Source organism: Macrosteles quadrilineatus, unplaced genomic scaffold (assembly GCF_028750875.1).
Source record: "Macrosteles quadrilineatus isolate MER2022 unplaced genomic scaffold, UCM_ALF_1.0 Scaffold_6__1_contigs__length_79288215, whole genome shotgun sequence".
In the NCBI taxonomy this organism is placed as follows: Eukaryota; Metazoa; Arthropoda; class Insecta; order Hemiptera; family Cicadellidae; genus Macrosteles; species Macrosteles quadrilineatus.
Genome location: NW_026542599.1, coordinates 60575557 through 60597499, shown reverse-complemented (window position 1 = coordinate 60597499; position 21943 = coordinate 60575557). Strand labels below are relative to the sequence as shown.

General features: G+C 35.6%; 2 protein-coding genes across 2 annotated transcripts in view; one reads left to right on the top strand and one right to left on the bottom strand.

The window, feature by feature from the left end:
* Positions 1-6545, top strand: part of LOC128996142 (uncharacterized) — a 129341-nt gene extending 122796 nt beyond the window's left edge. Inside the window, exon 12 of the mRNA XM_054421268.1 lies at positions 5802-6545. Within this exon, the coding sequence (XP_054277243.1) occupies positions 5802-6051 (250 nt within the window). The 3' untranslated portion in view covers positions 6052-6545. The remainder of the gene's footprint in view (positions 1-5801) is intronic.
* Positions 6546-12383: 5838 nt separating this feature from the next.
* The window catches only part of LOC128996905 (uncharacterized), a 122442-nt gene continuing 112882 nt past the window's right edge, over positions 12384-21943 (bottom strand). The window contains exons 5-11 of the mRNA XM_054422431.1: positions 21459-21598; positions 19828-19960; positions 19061-19224; positions 18180-18446; positions 17037-17282; positions 16459-16688; positions 12384-15904 (exon numbers count right to left, since the gene is read on the bottom strand). Coding sequence (XP_054278406.1) covers positions 13492-15904; positions 16459-16688; positions 17037-17282; positions 18180-18446; positions 19061-19224; positions 19828-19960; positions 21459-21598 — 3593 coding nt within the window. The 3' untranslated portion in view covers positions 12384-13491. The remainder of the gene's footprint in view (positions 15905-16458; positions 16689-17036; positions 17283-18179; positions 18447-19060; positions 19225-19827; positions 19961-21458; positions 21599-21943) is intronic.

Below are 21943 nucleotides of genomic sequence, written 5' to 3'. Positions count from 1 at the left end.
ATTGAATATGAATTTTGGTCTTTGATATGAATACAATCTTATAGTTCTGGAAATTGTTTTAAAATGTCCTCCTAGAAGTCTATTTTAACTTACCAAAAAGCCCCGAGGGTGGGGAGTCGAGAAGTGGCCGCCATCTTGAATTTTAGGTGCCATTTTTAGGTTTTTCATAAATAACCCCCTTGAAAACTATCCACTTTTTGTGTAGGCCTACAAATTGAAAAAATTAAAGGAAATTAATTTTCCTACAAGAAATATTCATAATGTGTTTCGCTTTGTCCAACCATTCAAGAGATAATTACTGATTAATTTTAAATTTAAATTTTCTAAGGGGAGAAACTAGATCTGTAAGGTGGATATTTCAGTTTAATCAGTCTCTAGGAGCATGTTTTTTTACTTATAGAGAGTCAAAGCTCCACAGATGGAACGCAGAAAAAAATTATGTTTACGTGTTATTTGTTAAAAGAAATTATTAATGAGGAGGTTTTTGTTAACCTTGATTCTACCATTGTGGAAGGGCTGAAGAGCATATGCACAAAAGCGCCCACAATTGTAATTCTCTCTTCACGTCTCAGTTGTCTCGAGAAAATCACGTTTGCAGAAAATAACTACGACATTTAGAAATAATCACAAAGTTGCCGTGGTTGAGGGAGATAACCACGACTTTGCCGTGATCGCGGGATACGACCAAGAAGTCGCCGTATTTGCAGGAAATGACCACGACGATGTTTTACTGTGAAGTCTGTGCACAGATTTTTTTTATGCTATCTGGAGAAGAGATATTTTGTTAATTTTCTGTTGAACTTAAGAAAATGACACACTGTAATCCAGTAGCTAAAACAATTCTGCATCTGTGCAATTTCATATGTTCCTGATAGTCCTTTGGTTGGAGTCAAGTGTGTAGCATACAAAACTAAGCTAGGTGTGCGATTTTACTGACTAATGCTATAAATGAAAGGGTGGAAAGTATGTGTCAGATTGCGGATACTGATTTTGTTGAGTTTTGTGTTATGTTTGTTCTACAATGCTATTATCAGATTGAACCAAATCGGATGCATGAACAGATGTTTTTGTCACACCTGATGATGGACTCCAGCAGGTTCAAAACAATAGAATGTAACTAGAGGACACACATTGCTCCGCAGCGTTAATATAATTGTCATATCCCAGAAATAATAAAATTTACACAATTTAATGATGTTGATGTGATTTTATAAAGTTTTATAGGTTTTATCTTGTCAGTCACTTTTAGATACCAAGTAAATGATAGTTAATTTTTAGTAAAATATTAATAGCTTAGTATAAAATAAATAAATGTGCAAAGTTTGATCAAAATATTTCCATAAACAAGCAAATATAAAGCAAATAGCATAGGACTTTACAATTTATTTTTTTTATTATCCCTAAAAGAAAAATAAACTGTATAACCAATCTGGCACATACTCTCTCCCGTAAGCTTGTCACAACCCTTAGCATGGGACATGGATTGGATAAGCAGTGAGAGTAACTTTCATAATTTATTGGAAAGATCACAAAAAATGCAATAACTTAATCTAAAATCAATTAATCAAATTAATCTAAAATTATGAGAAACAATACCATAGTTTGTTTCGATACCAACCATAATAAAGGGATCAAATTCATTTAAGTTACGGTATGCGTTCAGTGCAATGGCAAAAATCCATTTAAGCTTTAACCTAAATAAAAACACAATTAAAAATAACATGTAACAAAAACATTGAAGGGAAGTAAAATAAAGTGATGTGTTCTGAAATAGAGACGAAGAAAGCAAATAATTTATTTCGGGTATACCTATGAGCTACAGCCTAAAAGATTGAAACATCCATAGTAAATTTATTTTGAATACTTATACAAGGCTGCACATTTGCAATCACTGCAAGACATAACCTTAATCTCTCACGAACGGAGTTGAAAGTTTACCTTATTGTCTCAAAATATGGTAGATTGTGATTAGCTGATAAAAGAATCCAGATTTTATAGTAAGAGGTTAGATCGAAGATCGCAAGAACTCTGCATTGGGATTGGTTCAAAATGACGTCGGTCATCTGAATTTCGTGCGGTCAAATAACCTTAGGCCTAATCTACAACTTAGTAAAACATTATTTTTGGTATTAAAGCCATTTTTCATTTGGGACACAGATAAATTTTTCTTTTGCTTTCTTTATTTGTTGTGCTCTTGGTCTTTAATATTTACCAGGTTTTTAATGAGTTATTTGTTACCAAAAAGAATTGAAGAAAATATATTGAATTATTAAGTACTGTATTTGATTTGATAATTCGAAATAGTATCAACATATTTTTCAACTTTTTCCCATATAAGAAGGCGTCCAAACACCACCGAATAGGTAAAGGTACTACAGTAGCAAAATGTGTATTTATAAAAAGAAATAAAAAATAAGAATACAAAACGGATCACACAAATTTAAAGTAACACAAAAAACCTACGCTACAATAAATTAACAGCATGTTTTATGGTACATAATATTCAGTTTAAATTTGTTCTAATGATGTATTTGGATTGGTGAATAAAAGGCTTAAAAGGCTATGGTTTCGTAAAAAATATTAACCTATTGACAATGTAAGTTTATGAAAATGTAAGAATACTTAATATGATGAAAGCTAATCTGCAAGACCTAGTACATCCTTCTTCTTGAGTACAAAGATGTGATCTGTTGTATAGTAGATATGTCATTTGTCTAGTGTTTAGTTTTTAAGGCAGTAATATTTTTTTCACCACACTATGATGTTTTTGGCTGTATTACATACGTTAATTGGGGGCTGAAAGTTACGTTTTGCTGGCCATGTCAGCTTTCATCGTAATTTGGGGACCGAGCAGGTTTTTACAGCCCGGGGCCGCAAAATCAGCTGTCCGCTTACTTACTTAAAACAAGAATGCATTTTAAATGCACAATCAAAATCCATAGCGTTGCAATAAAATTGTGTTATTGTCATCGTTGCCTAGCAACTATTTATTTTTATTTTTGCTGATTCCTCAAATTATTTCTTCACATAACCTAAAGTTGTAGTTGTGTTGACTATCAGTGTGCATTAACGATAGTGGTAATAGGGAATATTGTGGTGAAAAATAGCGTTCGTACCACGGACCGAAATGGTTTTGCAGCTCTCGATCGATTTAAGTTCTCGACTTCGTCTTGAACTTAAAAACTATCTAGAGCCAGTAAAACCTCATTTTCGGCCCTAGGTACGAAATATACTATTTACAGTGTGCTTGCAATTTATATTTTGGTGATTTTTTTATTGACTGAGAAAGTAATCCAAGCTTTTTAAAATGTTTTTTTATAACCCTAGTGAAAAAAACAATAGAAAATCATTAGACATTTAAATGATATCACTACATATTGTATTGATATCATTAGATACATAGTGATGTCAATAGATGTCTAATGATATCAAGTGGTATCATTAGAGAATCTAGTGACATTAATCACTAGACATCAGTGAACTTGAAGTGATGTCTAGTGATCTCTGTTTGTCTAGTGACTTTAGTATTGATATCATTAGGTGATTCAATGATATCATTTGGTTACTTAATGATATCATTTGGTTACTTAATGATACAATTAAGGGTGTAATGATATTAGTTCAAATCAGTGATCATCAGCTACTTAATTTTTCCAAACATTAAAAAAGTTGTTTTACTAATAGTTTTACCTAAAATTAAGAACTCAGTTAATTTTTATTTATTTATGAGCTAGGAAAAAAGTAAGATTACTATGAAAATTCAAGATTTTCTTTGGATTTTTTCAATAATACTGGTCATGTAAGTTTTTATTTACTACTTATTTTTTAAATATTTTACTTTTATAATTGAAAAGTAATCTCTGCTTGGAAATTGTAATATAACATCATAATTTTAGTCTGGGAGGCAGTGTAGAGTGTAGGTTGTAGGTTGTAGCATTTTGTATTTTTCTGAATGTAGGCTATATAAGTTAATGTGACATGTTGTCATAACTAGCCCATTGACACCCAGATGATAATTTAATCATTTGTTTTGTTTAGAGGGATCCAAAAAACACTTAAATAGATAAGTCATTAATAAATAAGTCACTCATTCTCTTTTCTGAATCTCACGTTTTACTTCCAACTGTAATAATACAGTTGCCATACTTACCAATGGCAATAATAATAAATCAATGGTTGTAAATAACTATATAGAAATTACAGCGTAACCGGAATGGGATATAATAATTTATCGTGAGCAAAGCTTGGTACCAACTTCTATACGCTATACTTATACTATTTCTAATTTTAAACACCTGGCAGTATTTTAAACACCGGATAAATGTAACAATTATTACTATTGCTACTTAACTCAGGATATTGAGCTCAAATATACTCAAACTGTTTGTCATAATCCTTTATCGCATAAATCAAATAATTGTTAGGTTACTGATTACATGAACGTATCAATGAGTATAGCATTACACATGGTATTAATAGGTCAACCCTATGTATGCCATTACTATCCAAATGCTGAATTTGTGTGTCACACGCTTAATGTTTACTTCTGTTACGTTAAGCAAAAGGCTTTATATGAAAAGCTAGTTTAGAATGTTAACGTCGGCTGCTAGACTTTTTAAAATTTTAAACTTAATCTCTAAAAAACTGGGACTCTAAACTAAAATTATGGCTTCGACATTCCCTAGTTCTCAAAATTATATTTCTTTCGATACAAAAATCATGAAAATCCGTCAAGTGGTTGATTCAGAATCGTGAAATAAAAACCCTGTCACGTTTTAATATTATAGATGATATTATGATATTAGAATATTATGATGATGATGATAAGGCTTGATGACTTCATTACTAGGCACGCAATATACGCTCCTTCTAGTATTGTGGGTCTGCAAAATTCACCGTATGCAGGAGCTTGGACGTCGTGCAACAGCCCTGAGCTATATTGGACGTTGTGCAACAGCCAAATATTTATTGGACATGGTGGCACTTGGACGTCGTGCAACTGGCAGCGGCTTTTGACGTGGTGCAAATGATACTATTTTACAATTCTATAGTGCGCTGTTTCACGACGTCCAATCTCATGACGTCCAAAGCTTGTAGAAAGACTATATTTTTTGCAGTTACTGTACTTTTGGACTTGGACATCGTGCAACAGTCAAATATTTTATATTGGACGTTCTACAAGAGCTGAAAAATTATTCTTTGGAGGTCGTGGCACTGAATAATATTATTGGACGTCGTGGCACTTGGACGTCGTGCAATGCATCCGAGAGAACTCATGCGCAAACTGTGCAATTCAATAGGGCTCACAATTTAACTCCGAGGCATAAGTAATAATGCAATACCCGTTTATCGTACAAAGACAACTTTATAGCTAAAATAATTAAAATAAAATAAAATACTATATGAGAGTTAATATAATCAGAATGTTTGTTTGAGACAATTAGGTCTAACACTACTATAATTTTCAATGTTTAAAATATGTCTATTGTATGTATACCATAAATAGAGCAAATTAAGGCGTTCACGTCTCAGTATCACTCGGGCCTAAGTTTCTCTATGTTGCAATGCCGAGTCTACCAGATTCAATGATTTGATTGAATAAGTAGCTAACATATATATCATCAAAAATTATGTTCACTAGGTTTTAATCTCCTAGCAGCTATGTGAATCATGATATCCAAGAACCTGGTCTTCTAGTAAAGTAATCACAACATTTAGAAAATAATTTTTTTGACTAACTGTCCCACTACTCCTTGGTTGTTTCAAACAGATATTTTCTATTAAAATCTTGTTGACCGCAGAGAGATGAGGCAAGTTCTACTGTTGGTGCGCAGACTACAGGTCCAGTGGAAGATGGAGGTGTGCAGAGGCGGCTCAGCTAGTGTGCAAGACTGTGTTGATAGCCTGAGGTCAGAGCTATGCATGCTGCGTAACATCGCTAGAGCCGGTGCGGAGTATACACACCAAGAGTGGGAGAAGATAAGGGATGACCTTGGATCTCTGGAACTCGCTACAGACTTGAGTTTTGAGTCATATTCGTCCGTATCTTAGTGGCAAGATTCATAAGGATTATATGAATTACAGTTTATTGTTCGTTTGTAAAAAGTTTTCACATGTTTGTGTCTAAAAATAATGTATAGATAACTATTACAATGTTTCTGATTTAAATTAGAAATTACTGGATTAATCCTTTTGTGGGGCTCAGCCCCACAACTTGAATGACCTAAACTCAACTGTCCCGTCAAGAAGCCACTCTTTAACCCAGGACTGTTTTCGTGCATGTGCAGCGGCGAGCACATCAGGCGATTAAAAGTGTTTCTGTAGTAAAAATACTTTAACTAACATTATTGATCATCAAATCTGGCTCTTTGGGCCTGTGATTCACGGTAAACTGTGTCCTCTGATTAAATTCAAGTGTTCAGCTATCGTTTCCAGCACGAATGGTTGTATCGTAATTGCCAGTCGATTCCCATACAATCACTCCTGCTTGGCCCCACCGCCACACTTTGAGCTTGTAGCCTTAAATAAATAAATAAATATATCTTTATTGTCACATAAACGTTTTACAGATTACATAGCATAAGCTACAAAAACAGGTGACATTGTCAATATAATCATATATTATAATAAGTACCTAAAATACTAAAAAATAAACAATGGTTCTTACAAATAATTATTTGGGTTATTTTATAAAACATAATATTTGCTAATTTAAAAAATTACCATATCATTCAAAAATTTGTCAATACTATAATATATTTTGTTTACAAGAAATGAGGCAAGGCTGCTTTTAAAAGACGTTTTGTTTATTAAATCTTTATATTTTGGTTGCAGTTTATTAAACAATTTCTTTCCCATATATTTTGGTGTTTTTTCTATTAATTTTAATCGGTGAATCGGAAACTGAAAATTCTTTTTGAAACGGGTGTTATATGGATGGTCAAAATTCTCCGCACATAAGTTTTCAAAATTTGACTGTACCATTAATAAGGATTTAAAAATTATTAAACTTGGTACAGTCATTATATTAAGTTCTTTAAAAATTGGTCTACATGATTGTTTTCGTTTAGCAAATGTCATTATTCTTAAGTATTTTTTTTGAACTTTAAAAATCTTTTCTATTTCTGATGAGAATCCCCAAAATTCAATCCCATAATGCAATATTGAATAAAAATAGGCATAATATATCATTAAACGTGTTTTCATATCCAAAATATTTCTCAAACAAAGCATTTGGAAACAGGCAGAATTAAGCTTATGTAATATGTTTTCAATGCACTTGGCCCAGGTTAAATTTGAATCAACATACAAACCTAAAAATTTTGTACATTTGACAGTTTTGGTTCTTGTTTTATGTGTGAAATTTCGGGATTGTATCGTATTAAATTTTACTAGTTGTGTTTTTTCTGGATTTAATTTTAGTCCGTTTATTTCAAACCACCTTCTAAGATCCATTAAAGCGTCTTCTACTTTCACCCATAAATCATCCTCCGTTTTAGCTTTAACAACAGCAGTTGTGTCATCTGCATACAGTATTAAATTATGAGAAATATTTTCAGGTAAGTCATTTATATAAATTAAGAAAAGAAGAGGACCTAAAATAGAGCCCTGTGGGACACCTACTCTAATTTCACTCCATTCAGATTTTGACTGCAAGCCTCCTTTTAAAATAACAGTTCTTTGAAATCTACCTGTTATATAAGATTTCAACCATAAAATAGATTTCTTAGAAAATCCATAAATTTCCAGTTTTTTCAAAAGAATGTCATGGTTGACACAATCAAAAGCCTTGGATAAATCACAAAACACCCCCATTGTACTCTGTGACTCATCCAAGGCCCATGACACTTCATTAACAAAATGGGATATAGCGGTCATTGTGCTGCAACCCTTTCTAAAACCAAACTGTTTACTACTAAATATATTGTATGTTTCCAAGAAATTATAAATTTGTTTATAAGCAATTTTTTCAAAAATCTTGGAAAAAGAAGGTAAAAGTGATACAGGCCTATAATTGTCAGGATTATGCTTTTCACCTTTCTTAAAAAGTGGCTTGAGTTCTCCATATTTAAATTGTTTAGGAAATATGTTGTTTTGAAATGATTGGTTAATAATAATTGTGAGAGGTTCTGAAATAGAGTCTATGACTTTTTTCATGAGATCCACCGAAATTTCATCCCATCCCGCAGATTTTTTATTTTTAAGTGATTTGATTACTTTGACTACATCTTTTTGCTCAATGGCTTTAAAATCAAAATTAAATAGTTGTTTACTAGTCATTAAGTTCCTTGTCATATTTAGTGCCTCAAATTCACATGGTGATGTTCCCATTTCCTTGGTTATATTGGTAAATTTTTTATTAAAGAATTCAGCTATTTCTTTTACGTCGCTAATGGTTTTATTTGAGAGTTTAATATCAGGAAAACTATCCTTGACTTTTTTAAAACCTAGCTCTGATTTAACAACACACCTTGCAGCCTTGCTCACATTTTCTGATTTGTTTATGAATTTAGCATTGCACATCCTTTTAGATTGATTACAAACTTTCTTGAAAATTGTTTTATACTTTCTAACATAATCCTTAAAGAGTCCGTCGTTTGATTTTTTTGCCAGTTTACTTAGTTCTCGTTTATTTATACTAGATATTTTAATACCCTTTGTTACCCAAGACTTCTTTTGATTCTTATTTTTGTTGTTGTAAAACTTTAAGGGAAAAGACTCTTCAAAAGTATTGTGAAAATGGCAAAAAAAGTTAATACAATTTTCTTCAAAACATTTTTTTACAGATACGTCCCATTTTATTTCTTTAATATTATTTACAAAACTTGTGACATTGGCTTTTGAAAACATTCTTTTTTTAGTTGTTTTATCTGTTCTGTCCTTATTATCCTCAAATGAGCTATCAAAAATGTTTATAAACAAAGCCCTATGATCTGAAAGACCCAATTCTAAATTCATTGTCTGGACTGAATATTGTGAATTTATTTTTCTAGTTAAGATATTATCTATGCAGGATTCAGTGTGCTGAGTAATTCGAGTTGGTGATGTAAAGTTAATTTTAAACCCATATTGATTTAACAGAGAAATAAAATCTTGTTTTTGATTTGGATGGCTACAGTCCTCCAACAGATCAATATTAAAATCCCCAGCTATGTATACATTTCTTATTTTTGTTGTTTTATTGAGCATTATAAATAACCTTTCTAACTTATTGAGAAAAGACTTAAAATTAGTTACATAAGGAGTCCTGTATATTGAAATTACAATAATTTTTAAAGTAAAAATCTCAATGCATGATGATTCAAAAATAGAATTTTCATTTAAAACACAGAAATCATCTCTTATAGTGTACTCTAAACTATCTTTTATTAAGATGCAGGAACCACCATGGCTACCTTCTTCCCTACAATAAAAATGGGCAATTGTATAATTTGGGATGCTATTTAAAATATTTATATCTACACTCTTAAGCCAATGCTCGTTCAAACAAACAATAGGAATATTTGAATTTTCTAAGATTATCTCAAGATCATTTTTTTTTACTTATCAACCCACCCTCAATGTTAAGGTGCATTAACCACAAAAATCTCTTTTCAAATTTAGCTGATTTACAGACTGGCCATGAGCCTTTAGTATTATAAGCATTAGCATCATTTAAAAAGTCATGAAAATTATTACATACAACACAAAAGTTTTTAATTTTTTTAGGGTCACTTAGTGGGGGCATTTGCTTTGCAAGCTTAAGTTTTGAAGGTGGGTTTCCTCTAAAAAACAACCAACCTCCATGGAGATATTAATTGATTCACATGAACTAGGGTTATTGGAGGAACAGTGATTCTTAACTAAATTTTTTACATTTAAAATTGGACTTGAATTTCCATCACAATTTCTCTGCTTTAGCGCTTCACTAGAAGTGAGAGCGCCCGACACTATTTTAACACTTTCACAGACTGATGTCTCCGAGGGTGGTTGGATTTGTTCTGGTGTAGTATCTCGAGGTGGCAACATTGGTTTCTCTGATGACTCCTCAATCTGGGTAGCTTCAAGGTCCAGGGGCAGTAATGACTCACTGGCTGAGTCGTTCAGATCTTCACCATGTGTTGACATCTGGCGTGTAAGTTGGCCGTCATCTCCAGGTGCTTTGCAATCAGACGAAACTATCTTAGTTGTGTTTGTTTCGTTACCAGAGCCCTGTGAGATTTCCAAAGACTGCTGCAGATTCTCCGAAGATGAAACAGGCGGGTTGATGCAAGCATCAGTTAGACTATTTGGGGCATCAATTTTACAAGAGCAACTGTCAATTGTCCTCCTTAGCTGATCCAAAAATGCAGTATGTGATAGCCCATTCCATAATTTTCGCTGAGCAGCTGGTTGATCACATGACACCACATATATCGTAGCATTAGTCATTTTGTGCAGCTTTACAATATTTTTTGCAAAGTGGTTGAGAGGTACTAAGTCACGCACACAGCCCATTGGAGAACATATTAAAGTATCGAATTTCTTTACTTTAAAATCCTTGATCAATTGTTCGAACGCCTCATCATACGTTGGTAGTGTTGGCTTTCCTCTATATTCTTCCTTTGAGACAAGACTGTATACTGTGGCACCCCCTGATTCAGTCTGGCAAGTCAATCTTGTGTTGATGAAGTCTGTGTCCTTAGGTCTACCAAATATCTTACGAAACACAACCGCTACACCAGCAGACATGTTTCTGTAGTGTTGGATATCTCTTGATATGGTATGCGCAAATGCTGTGGTAGGGGCTTTTTTGTTAGCATTAATCATTTCCCACATGTTAGCTTCGATGACATTAATGGTATTGTTTTTTATGCAAGTAGACTGTGTTTGTTCTTTAGATCCAGCAACAGCCTTTTGGTAGATATTAACCATTTTGTTACTAATTGTTTGTAGCATTTAAACTTTTACCTACGACAGTTTTTTTAAGTAGCCGTTTCTGTTCAGTTCTTAGAATTGAAAAGTATCTCATAACAGCATTGTTCACTTTCATAACAGCATAGTTTTACTCATAACAACACGGCTAACGGACCAATGAGGTTCAAGGATTGAGAGAGGAAAAGTAAAATTGTAATTATTCGAAATTCAACTAATCAGCTGTTCAGGCCAATTTAATTGTTGATTGGCGTAATTAGTGTTTGATACAATGTTTCGTTACATCAGACAATCGTCCTTGTCAGTGACAATGAGAGGTTATAAACAAAAACATAACCTCTCTTATAAGTTATGAGTAGTGATTTTAAACTACATTTTTAAACACTCGCCAAGGCTCGTACCATAAATTTTCTACTCGTGTTGTTATCACTATCTTTACGCAATCGTTGCGTAAACTACTATTACTCACTACTATCTATGCAAGCAACTCAACAAAAATTGCTAAAAGAGGTCCCTGACATGTGTATCAACCATAAAGTCAAACTTAAGAATTACTATGAGGTCAAGGATGTAATGTAGGGCACAAGGGTCTAGGTTTTAAGACCAGATCCCCTGCTCATGGGCTACTACTCGCTATCACATAGTTACATCAACTATGGTTTAGCGGTGTGAGTAATAGCCATGCCACCCAAAGTGTGCTGTTGCTACAGACGAAGGCCTTAAGAGTAGGCAGGAGTTAATAATTTTGCAGTGCCGTTGACCGTCAGATGCCAGGCGAAACAGTGGTTGTCTGAGCTCCGATCAACAAAATATCCAGCCTATTTCAATAAGCTTTGTATTCTGACTATCTACAGCCAATATGTACTAAACGCCTTAGCTCTCCTGAAAAAAAAAAAAAAAACAAGCCAGAACTCGCATCAAGGAGCACAATTAATCATAGGACACATAGAACGTGTGACTTGGACCTGCTCAGCTGCCGACTCAGTCACGCTCTGGACTCCTATCCTTTGACCTTTAACTATTATTAATACACTATTTCAGTATCCAATAGTCAATGCCGTTACTTGCTATCAGGCTTTTCAAATATGCTGCCTACAAGTGTTGGTGTTCTTGTCCAAAAGCGATAAAAAAAAATATAAAAAAAACACTTTTTGCCAGTGTCTACTTAGTAGATAGTTCTACTCCTTGAGAGAACTCTTTGTCGAGCCTCTAATGACAAATTAAGGGTAAACTATGCAAAATAAACTCATTAAAAAATTAAATCAAATTTATTGCAAAAAATTCTAAACCTGGTACAATAAAGATAAAAGTTGCCTAAAATAGAAAAACAAACTAAATTCACAAGTGATTGTATTTTTATGTTACTCTACATGTTGAATATTTTCAAAATACTCATTGGGGTTATTGTTATTATAGCCTTGTGTGTAACAAATTTAGTCTTTGAAAATATTTTTCCACTTAAATACTTTTAATCAGTTTACTAATAGGAATTAGTTACAAGTAGAGACACTGTAACAATTTTGACGGGGTCAATGTTAACAAGTTTTTAAATAAAAAAATAATATAAAACTCCCACTTTTACAAAGCCAAACAAACCGTAAAGATTTCCCACTGTACAACAGGTACTGAGAAGCTGCGATTGTGAAACTTAACAATATCAACAACAAAATCAACAAAATATATTACTCTAATGAATAAATAAAAAACATATAAATTAGTAAAACATATATTAACAACAACACTTAATACTTTACAAAGAATAAATTAACGAAGAAAATTGTCTAGGAGTAAGTTATACTCTACTAAAATTCTTTCTTGCTTTCATACAATCATTGGTCATGCTGTACTGCATATTTGCTTTTTTTATAAATACAAATTTACATATTCACAATCCATTTTACAATTTTACAACTTAACATTAACAAGAATGCCAGAATGAAAACGAAAGAAGAAACTGTTGACACCCCAACTGTTTTGCGTAGTCCTTAAAAATTGAGTTAATTTGAAAACTGTGTTTTTAATTAGTAAAGAACTAGGGCCAGCTAAACAGATTTCTTAAAGTGAATTTTGTGCTTAAAAACATGATCAAAGCACTGTATTATAAATCATCAAACTCACAACTATCATTATCTTCAAGTAGAACTATGTCACATCATCAAAGTGTTTCAGGGATCTACCTTGAAGACAACAACAGTGTTCATCAGTGTGACCATGTAATCATTACTCCTAGAATCATCAAAAGCTAACAATTATAACTCTCATAGTTATATGAATGTAAAATGATACATAGAAAAAAAATACTAAAAAGTTATTTTACCAAAAAAAAGAGACTTTTGATGTAACTTTAGTATTTTCCTCAAATTAGAAAAGGATGCATCACACAACTAACCCCATAAAGTTTCCCAGACCCAAGCACCTTAAAGGGTATAGAGATTGCACAACCCAGCCTAACTCCTCTCTCAGCCTTTACAAATATCAACAGTATGGTACAATTTGGCAACTATGAATTTTAATCTACGTTAAAATCAACCTTATGACTTGGTTTGACCAACAACTAAATTACATAAATACTATTGTGGCAAAGTTTGTTTAGAGCTGTCACTTCACTGTTGGCCTCAGCATCACGTTTGTTCTCAGCAAGTCTGTTGGCAACACAGTTACAAAGCTGACATTGCTGTCAGAGTCACTGTGGACTGAGGCGACACCTAAACCTCCCCCTCCACCACCTAAACCTTCCCCCACCCCACTGTCTACCGACTCTGCCACAGATAGTTTGTGGGATTTTCCGAAAAAGAATGAATCTGTCGCAATACTCTCGCCTCCTGACTCGCTGGCTCCATCGCACAAAGAATCATCTGTCTCGCTCAAACTCTCGTTCCTTTTTTGGCAGTCAGAATCGCTGCTGAGGTAGCCCGAATCTTCTGTACGGTGAGGAACTTTTGATACACGTTGAGTTTTTCTGATGAAATTAACGTGTCTTTTGTCCCGTTGGTTTTTTGTTCTCGAGGTGATTCTGCGTTCGTGTGCTGCTTCGAATTTCCTCTGCAGTTCTGTTTGTAGCGACATTTCTAATCGGCGTCCGAGATTTTTTGATTGAGTTTCAACAGCTTCGTAGTCAGAGGAGGTCGGGCTGTGGCCAGAAGCATGAGTCAGAACGCCGCGAGTAGCAGATGACAGGTGGGACACGGCCGATAGCTGGTTGAACGCTGCCACTCGCTGACTAATGCTTCTGACTTGGCCGTTTTTTGGCGGCAGAGGGGGTTTGTTATTGCGAGGTGGCAAAGGGGGGCTATCATCCCCAAAACCCACTCCATTTTTTGAACTAAAATGCTCATTCGTGTAAATTGCTTTTGGAGGTCTCGGTGGGATATATTCCTTGGGTGACGGTGGCCTCTGCCGCTTAGCTTGTTTCGCCTCTGGTCTCAGAAGTTTTGGCTTCCCTCTCTTCAGAGACATTGTGCTGTAGCAATCAGTGTCTAGGGATCTCGTCGATCCCACTGGACTTAGCGTTTCTGATCTCACATTTCCATTGCGATGGTATCGATTTTTTGCTTCAAAGATTTCTCTTAGACTTCCAAATGTCCGGTTCAGTGGTGACCCGACCATATTAGGAAAGTTGGATGTATCATACCAGCAAACTGATGAATCACTTCTAAAACTTCCAGTAGTCTTCAGTGATATTTGTGTCGGCCTTTCCAATGAGTCCACATAGGAATCTTTGTTGTACTGGTATTCAAACTGGCCTTCACTATTTATTTTGAATTTACTTGGCTTCCTGTCCAGTGTGTCAGGTTCAAATGAATCAGAATCGTAAGTTCTTTCATAATTTCGAGGTGAATCTTCAACTTCAATTGTGAGATGACCTGGTTCGTCGTATTTTATTTTAGGCTCAGTTGTCTCGTTAGGTAAAGAAGCGCAGGAAGATTCATTGCTTCTTATACTGGATGCACTTCCAAAACTGTACCCATCATTTACGTACACCTCACTTACCAAGCTGTAACCCTCAACTCTAGACAAAATATCTGGCAGATTCAGTTTATTGTTATCAGGGTTCAATAGAATAACTTCATAGTCATGATCATCACTTGTCTCTCTTTTCTGATCGATATCGTTCTTCAGTTTTGATATGGTAGTGTTTCCAGTTTTCTTATTGAATACAGAGTTCCTCATAGTTAGTTCTTCTTCCATAGGTAGATTACTGACATTGTTATTTCTTACCTCCAAACCACCATAATCCGAGGGTGTCCTCATACCCTCACACTCGCGCCCTTCTGATTGCCGGGTTAAAGTACGATCCAAACTGTCTGTATCGTACTCAATAGAAGTCGGGCCTTCCTTTTGCGATGGCAAAGAATCGCTCCTGATCGGTGGACTCGGTTTGGGTTCAAGAGATCTTTGATCTACAAACTCCTTGATGACTGCATCCATGAGGTGTCTGGCAACCTGTGGAACGACCGGTTCATCGGTAGGCTCGGTGTGACTGATTCTGTTGCTTCCTCTGTGTATACTGCTGCACACTGATGGAGGAGGGGGAGATGGAACTTTCATACCGTCTTCATTAGCATCACTGATTGACGACTTGAACAAAATATCGTTCCATGCCTCTTTAGGTTCCACTGATGCGTACTGATCGCTCTTTTTCACATTGTTCTTGTTTTCTGATCCGATTACTTTACCTGTAACACTTGAGGTTTTCAGAGACTGGGATTCTAAGATCTTGTTCAGATCGTCATTGATCTTGTTGATTTCCTCCACTGTGTTTTTGATCAACTGCGTCTTGTTTGATTTTGTCTTGTCAATCAATTCAACTGGTTTTTTCTGCACTTGTTTCGGAATGTCAGGAGCTCTTCCCTTGGTTGATCCATGTTTAGTTGGTTTGTGGACAACTTCCTTGATGACTGGAGCAACTGATTCTGGGACAGTAGGAGGTCGAACATCCTCAAGCCACTTTCTGATGCTGGAATGTTTGTTCTCTGGACAGCACGACTGGCATGGTGGGGGTCTTGAGCAACTGGAAATCACAATAAAATGACATTTTATCTACCTTTAGATTTATTAACTATTTAGACATACATGCCTTAAACAAACTTCAGGATTTATCTTGAAGAATTATTAAATTTGTCTCCTAAATTAATTATATAATGACTGATCTTTATATTAAATTTTATTTATATAGATAGATATGTATCCTTCTTTTTCAATGTTTGTTATTATATAAAAATATACAACTAGAAGAAAAAGATTGATGATAAATGACTGTGTCCTGTCTAGAACAGTGAGAACGAAGATTAGCAAACGGAATGTGTCTTACCCAAAATGTTGTAAAATACATTAAGGGTGAGTTTAAAAATAAATTTGAATGTGATTATGCAAGATTAAGTGTTATTTTTCGATATTGTGTTGATGTTTGGCAAAACAACTTATTTCTTGGACTTTTTGCATATTGTCAGCTGCCTAGAACTCTTTTCTTGGGTAAGTTAGTTGTGCATCCATTTATTCTTTTGAACTCATTTCTAAGCTAAATGCTTTTTCCTCAAAAAATAAGGGACTACTTGTATATCTCACCCTGGACAACCCTCGCAACTCCGTCGTCTGCCCGGGTTCTGTCTCACGGTTACGACGCTGACGCTGCCGGAAGCTACGCTGCCACAACCTCTACCAGCTGTCACTCCATCACACTCTTCAGGGATACCCAACAGACTTGGCAGGAACTTCTTGGACGCCATCTTGTGCTTGGCGATGGCAATCACCTCGCGAATCTTGGTGAGGAATTCAAGAGCTGCTGGGGGAGGTGCCTGAACAGGAAGAAATTAAATTATAACTTGAATAAACGTTACTAAATACTATGTTTAAAGTTCATTGTTGGCGATGATGGTGAATGCTAGTCTATTTATTTAAGAAGTCAATGTACATTTTCAGGTCAGGTTTGTGGCACTGTGTTTCCTAATATAGACAGCTCATTTAATTAATTGACCTATGCTATCATTTTAGATTTCCTTTTGACTCCTTGTGGACTGTGTCCAGTATAGTATAAAATCCCTATTTGCTTGGAAAATAAGATTTTTAGTTTAGACACTTCCCATTCCCACATTTTTTTTGGACCCTATAAGGCCAACAGAAACACAATATATATTGAGACTCACCAAGAGCAGTTCCAGGTCAAAGAAGGCCGGGTTGAAGTACAATTTCCTCCGGGTGTTGGCGGCTGCAATGGCTCTCACAGTTTCTGGCCGATCCTCGCGTCCCTCGGGTGTCTCTACAATGGATACGTTCTCCTCAGGCAATCTCTCAATGGCACTTGAGTCTTGATGGATGTCGGGGAGAACTGAGTTCTCATAGCTAAACATCTCGTGAGTGCACGGATGGACCATGGCACATGTCACTTGGATCTAGAAAAGGTTGAAAAGGTGAATTTCATCAATGGAATACCCAGTTTTTGAACAAAAGTAAATATTTGAGTTTTAATTTGTTTAATTGACCACATTGATAAATTTTGCCATGGTTCAAGTTTCTGGATAGGGTGATAGACATTTCATTTCACCATTCCAAAAGGATATCTGGTTATATGGGGGATTATACTACCTGTACTTGATACCGTATTTTACAGATGGGTTTGTCTCCATCCCTGAGGTTAATTACACTTAATATTTCCGACCAGAATTTCTTCAATCAACTATGTGACTACTTTCATTTAACTGACGAAGTATATTTTTGAAATTGATTGAATGTTTAATTAATTCATGGCTATGGGTCAACAGCTAACAATGTTTTGGTATTGGTTATTAATTAACAGCTGTGTCTAAGGAATATGTCGGCCTTAGTCACTAACAAGACTACAAGATCACGCCACTCATCCTACACTCATCTCCATTCATACTTGGCTTAAAATACCTAATTTGTATGGCTGCCATTTCAATGAAAAGTATAAGTAAGATATCTGAAATCTTTGAGGAATGTTTATTTTAAAGAACGTAAACTAAAATGAATTTAAAACTACAATGAAGAAAAAGTCATTTTTTAAAAATTTTTGAAAGTTTTAGATTAACATTAATACAGTGTAATTTGGAATGTTAAAACACATTTGTAGTGTTACACAGTGTAACACTATTTAATGGAAATACATCCATACCCACTGAGTCGGTGGGTTCAGTGTATTTCAAATACAATACAATACAAAACTAAGACATTCAATACATACAAAGGCATCAATATCAATACTAAGGCATTCACATTTAACTTAGATGCCCTTAAAACTCCTTTAACTAATAAAGACCTAGATGACTCACATTGGTAGGGGGCGGCGTTCCAGGCTCGTCATCAGGCAGTGCTTCAATATTATCATCATCATCATCATTGACACCGGAGCAGCAGTCATCGTCACTAACGTAGCCACTGTTGTCGTGACAATGTCGTAACAGAGGGTTGTTTTTTATCACTCCCTCCTCACCCCCTGCGCCAGGAGGAGGCCCACTCTCATCCCCCTGCAGTGGAGTTAACGCTTCCCTCTTACGCTTCCTCAAATGCAAGTAGAGTAGCACTGAAGAAACATAAACCTGGAATCAAATTTTGTTTCTATAACAAATAGTAAACTTTACCCTTGATTATCTAAATGCTGTAGCCTAAATACTTCATAGAGTACCTATAAAGGATTACACCACATTTTTCCAGCAGTGATTATTTTAGGGGGTGGTTTAAGAAATGGGAACCCAAACTGGCCTCCCCCCCCCCTTTGTTACTTCGGTTTTTTGTCTTTAGTAGAATCCATGGATTCAGATCATAAGCATTAGGTTTTTATCATATTTTCCTTTCCTCTGACCCTCAACCATCTCTGGGTTTGAGCTGGTCAATTCAGCCTCAAGTGTTCAGTAGATTCTACCACGGTTAGGCTACAATAAACACAGAATTTAGTCCTTGATCATTGGGCTTTTCCAAATGGTCCTGATGTCTAAAAAAACAAGAGATCTTAGTCAGTAACAAACGTACAAGAATCCTTTCACCCCATTCTACTCTCATTTTGAAATCACAGTTAGCATAAAATACACAGATAGGTATCCATTGCTATCTCAAAAGTCTAGATAGTGAGAATCTTGTATTTCTTAGACCCACTTAATTTCTAAAACTAATAGACAAAACCTTAAGATAGTTTTTCATGAAAATATTTCAGTACCAATCCGAGCAGTACTGAGCAGACAGCGATGGCGGCGTACTCTGTCGGGTTGGTATTATTGGTTCCTGCATGAGCATCAGCTGAGAAGGAGACCTCTCTCACACCCACCCCTCCACTTCCTGAGGGCAAGTTTGTGTGTGTGACTGGGGCTGATTCCATGCTACCTGTGGTAGAAAACAATTGATGAAGCAAGGTGTGACTAGATATTTTTGAGAAAGCCTAATAATTGTTTTTGTTATTTAGTGTTAAAAGTAAGGAGATTTTTCCATAAAACAAGGTTGGCGTTTATTTTAACCTTGACTTGCCGGTCCATAATTAGTCTCAGGCCTATATGTAGAATGTATCAAGCATAGGGTGAGCCTGTAAAAGAACGAACTAAACTGCATTTTAGTGTTGGACAATCCAAGACATCACTGCCATGGACTCAAGTCTGTCCCAGCAAGCAAGGAATGCCATGGACAATAACCATGGTAATCCTTGCTCGCTGGTCTGTCCCCACTGAGCCACTAACTTACCTAGATAGGTAAGGAAGTTTGGATAAATGGTTACTAAAAGTTAAAAAATAAAAATTGTTTAAAAAATCACCAATTATTGTACGTAATTACAATTAATTTGAGTAAACAAAAGTCGTGATTTTCTGCCCTTTTACTCTAGTTTACTGATTTTAAATGAAAAATTAACAGCTAGCTTATAACCACATAATTGAAGTGGTTATAAATTCACATTATTTTGTGGTCTAGAATTGTTTGCTGTACATAAATTCTTACGAGGAGATCCTGCAACTCTGAAGGCGACACAAGGCATGAAGATGTTGGTGCTGTTCTCCAGATCCTTACACATGAGGTGAACCATCAGTAGCCGACCTTCCATGTGGAGCCTTAACTCTGAGTCTCCCAGCCACTGCAACAGACCAAATAAGATGAATGTAGGAGCATCACTAAGGTGCAAGGGACATCAGGTTGAGGTTGTTAAGGATGACTTTTGGAGGTACTGTAGTGTGGGTTGGGCATTCTCTTTTCCTCGTTCAGGAAATGAGGTGGACATGCATTTCGGTAGTTTCTAGACTTGAAATTTGGAGGTTGTGGAAATAGGAGTGCATGAGGTAGGTTAGAGATGGGAAGATAACGGAGTAATATTATAGTTTGGCACCGAAAACTTTGGGTTGAAACTCCCCTCAGAGTTAGCAAGCTTACTCCTGTTTAAGCCTTCAAAACGGGTTGCCTTTGACTTTTTGAGGCTAGATAGGTGAAGAATTAAACTAACAGTGGAACTGATAATTTGTATTTTCCATGAGCGATTTAGGAAACATTTACATCCAACGAATGGGCTTGTTTGTTGTTGAAAATTTGTAGTCACTGTGGTAGGTCAGAGGAGACAGCTGATCACCTGCTCTTTGATTGTGAAAAGCCCTCTGGTACTAGAAGGATAACTCCTGGCAATTTGGTAAGTGGTGCCAAATACCTTCCCGAGAAGGAATTAATTGGAAGACTACAGGCTTTCATCGGATGCCTGAATCTGTATGGTCTATCAATAAAACAACTCTCTGGGGTGTGCAATAGTTCGACTTTTTGAATGAAGTGCTTCGGTCTCGGCCTGCCCCTGTCAGATAAGATATAGTCTGGCAATGGTGGAAGTGGAGCAGGGACGATGATGGTTGTTGAGGACACGGAGGGCTTGAAACATGTGATGGCTCTTTTCTGTAAGACAGAGAGGCAAATATTACAACTGAATGTTAAAGGGAATTTGGTGTTGAGTTATACTCTGAGGTTAGTGCAGGATTTTTGGGGGTCCGGATTTAAGCGGAAATTATTTAAATAAATAGTACCTATTGGACTCGGTTCCTTCAAATCTGAAAATTTAAAGGAGCAGAGTTGGATTTTATGCCGTTAATGGCAATACAACAGGAAAGGCAGAGAAATGTAGTTTTTGGTTGAGCCAAATGAGCGTGACGTTAGTGGGAGGTCTACAAAGTGATGTCTTCAACAAGCTGAATGATACTGCTGCAAGTGTCGGTAGGGCAGCGGGAAAATTTGAATCTTATAAAAACTCATTGAAGCTGTCTTATGACTTTGTGTCCTCTTCAATGATTGATTCGTTGACCTTTTTATCGTCGTTTTTACCCCTGCTTTTTTATAATAGGTACTAGATTTATCAACAGATGAAAATTAGATCTTATGCCTTACGATGACACACTTGAAGATTCTTACAACACTGAATACAAAAGACTTAGTATACAGCATTTCGGCCAACACAATATTTTTTAACAATATTTAGTTGCTACCTATTTCAAAAAATCTATATCCTCTTTGCTTCATGAGGAATAAGTTTTGTAAATCATAAACTTAAACAAAATTATCTTTACACTGGCAACTTTAAAAAAAAGGTTGGTCAACTCTACCTGAAGGAAGGTCCTCCCTTCATCACGGTAGAGACGGAACGGTGGTTCTGACTGAGTACCGTTCCTGGAACGAAGATCTGCCCAACCGTGACTGGTGAGGAACTGTGACCCGGACACAACACATATCGGTGACAATGAACCTGGGAAAAATACATCACTGTTAAAAATAAAAGATAATTTCACACAGAGATTTCAAAGGTGATAGGGACAAAACCATTAATCCGACACAGAATTCAGGAAATGGTAGCCTCTTTAGTCTTTTTCTAAAATATGGAGCTCAGGAGCCTTTGAAATATGTTGTAATGCTTCAACTTGATGAAGGACATTGTTTTCTGCGATTCAATTGGTGAGGCTAGGAAACTAGCTAATAAGTTATTTTATTAAATTCTAATAATAGAATAGTATTAGAGGTATACCTGCTGGCCAGAATTTTTTACTTCAGATTTGGTCAAGTATGTTAACAATCAGGTTTCGAGATGAAATCA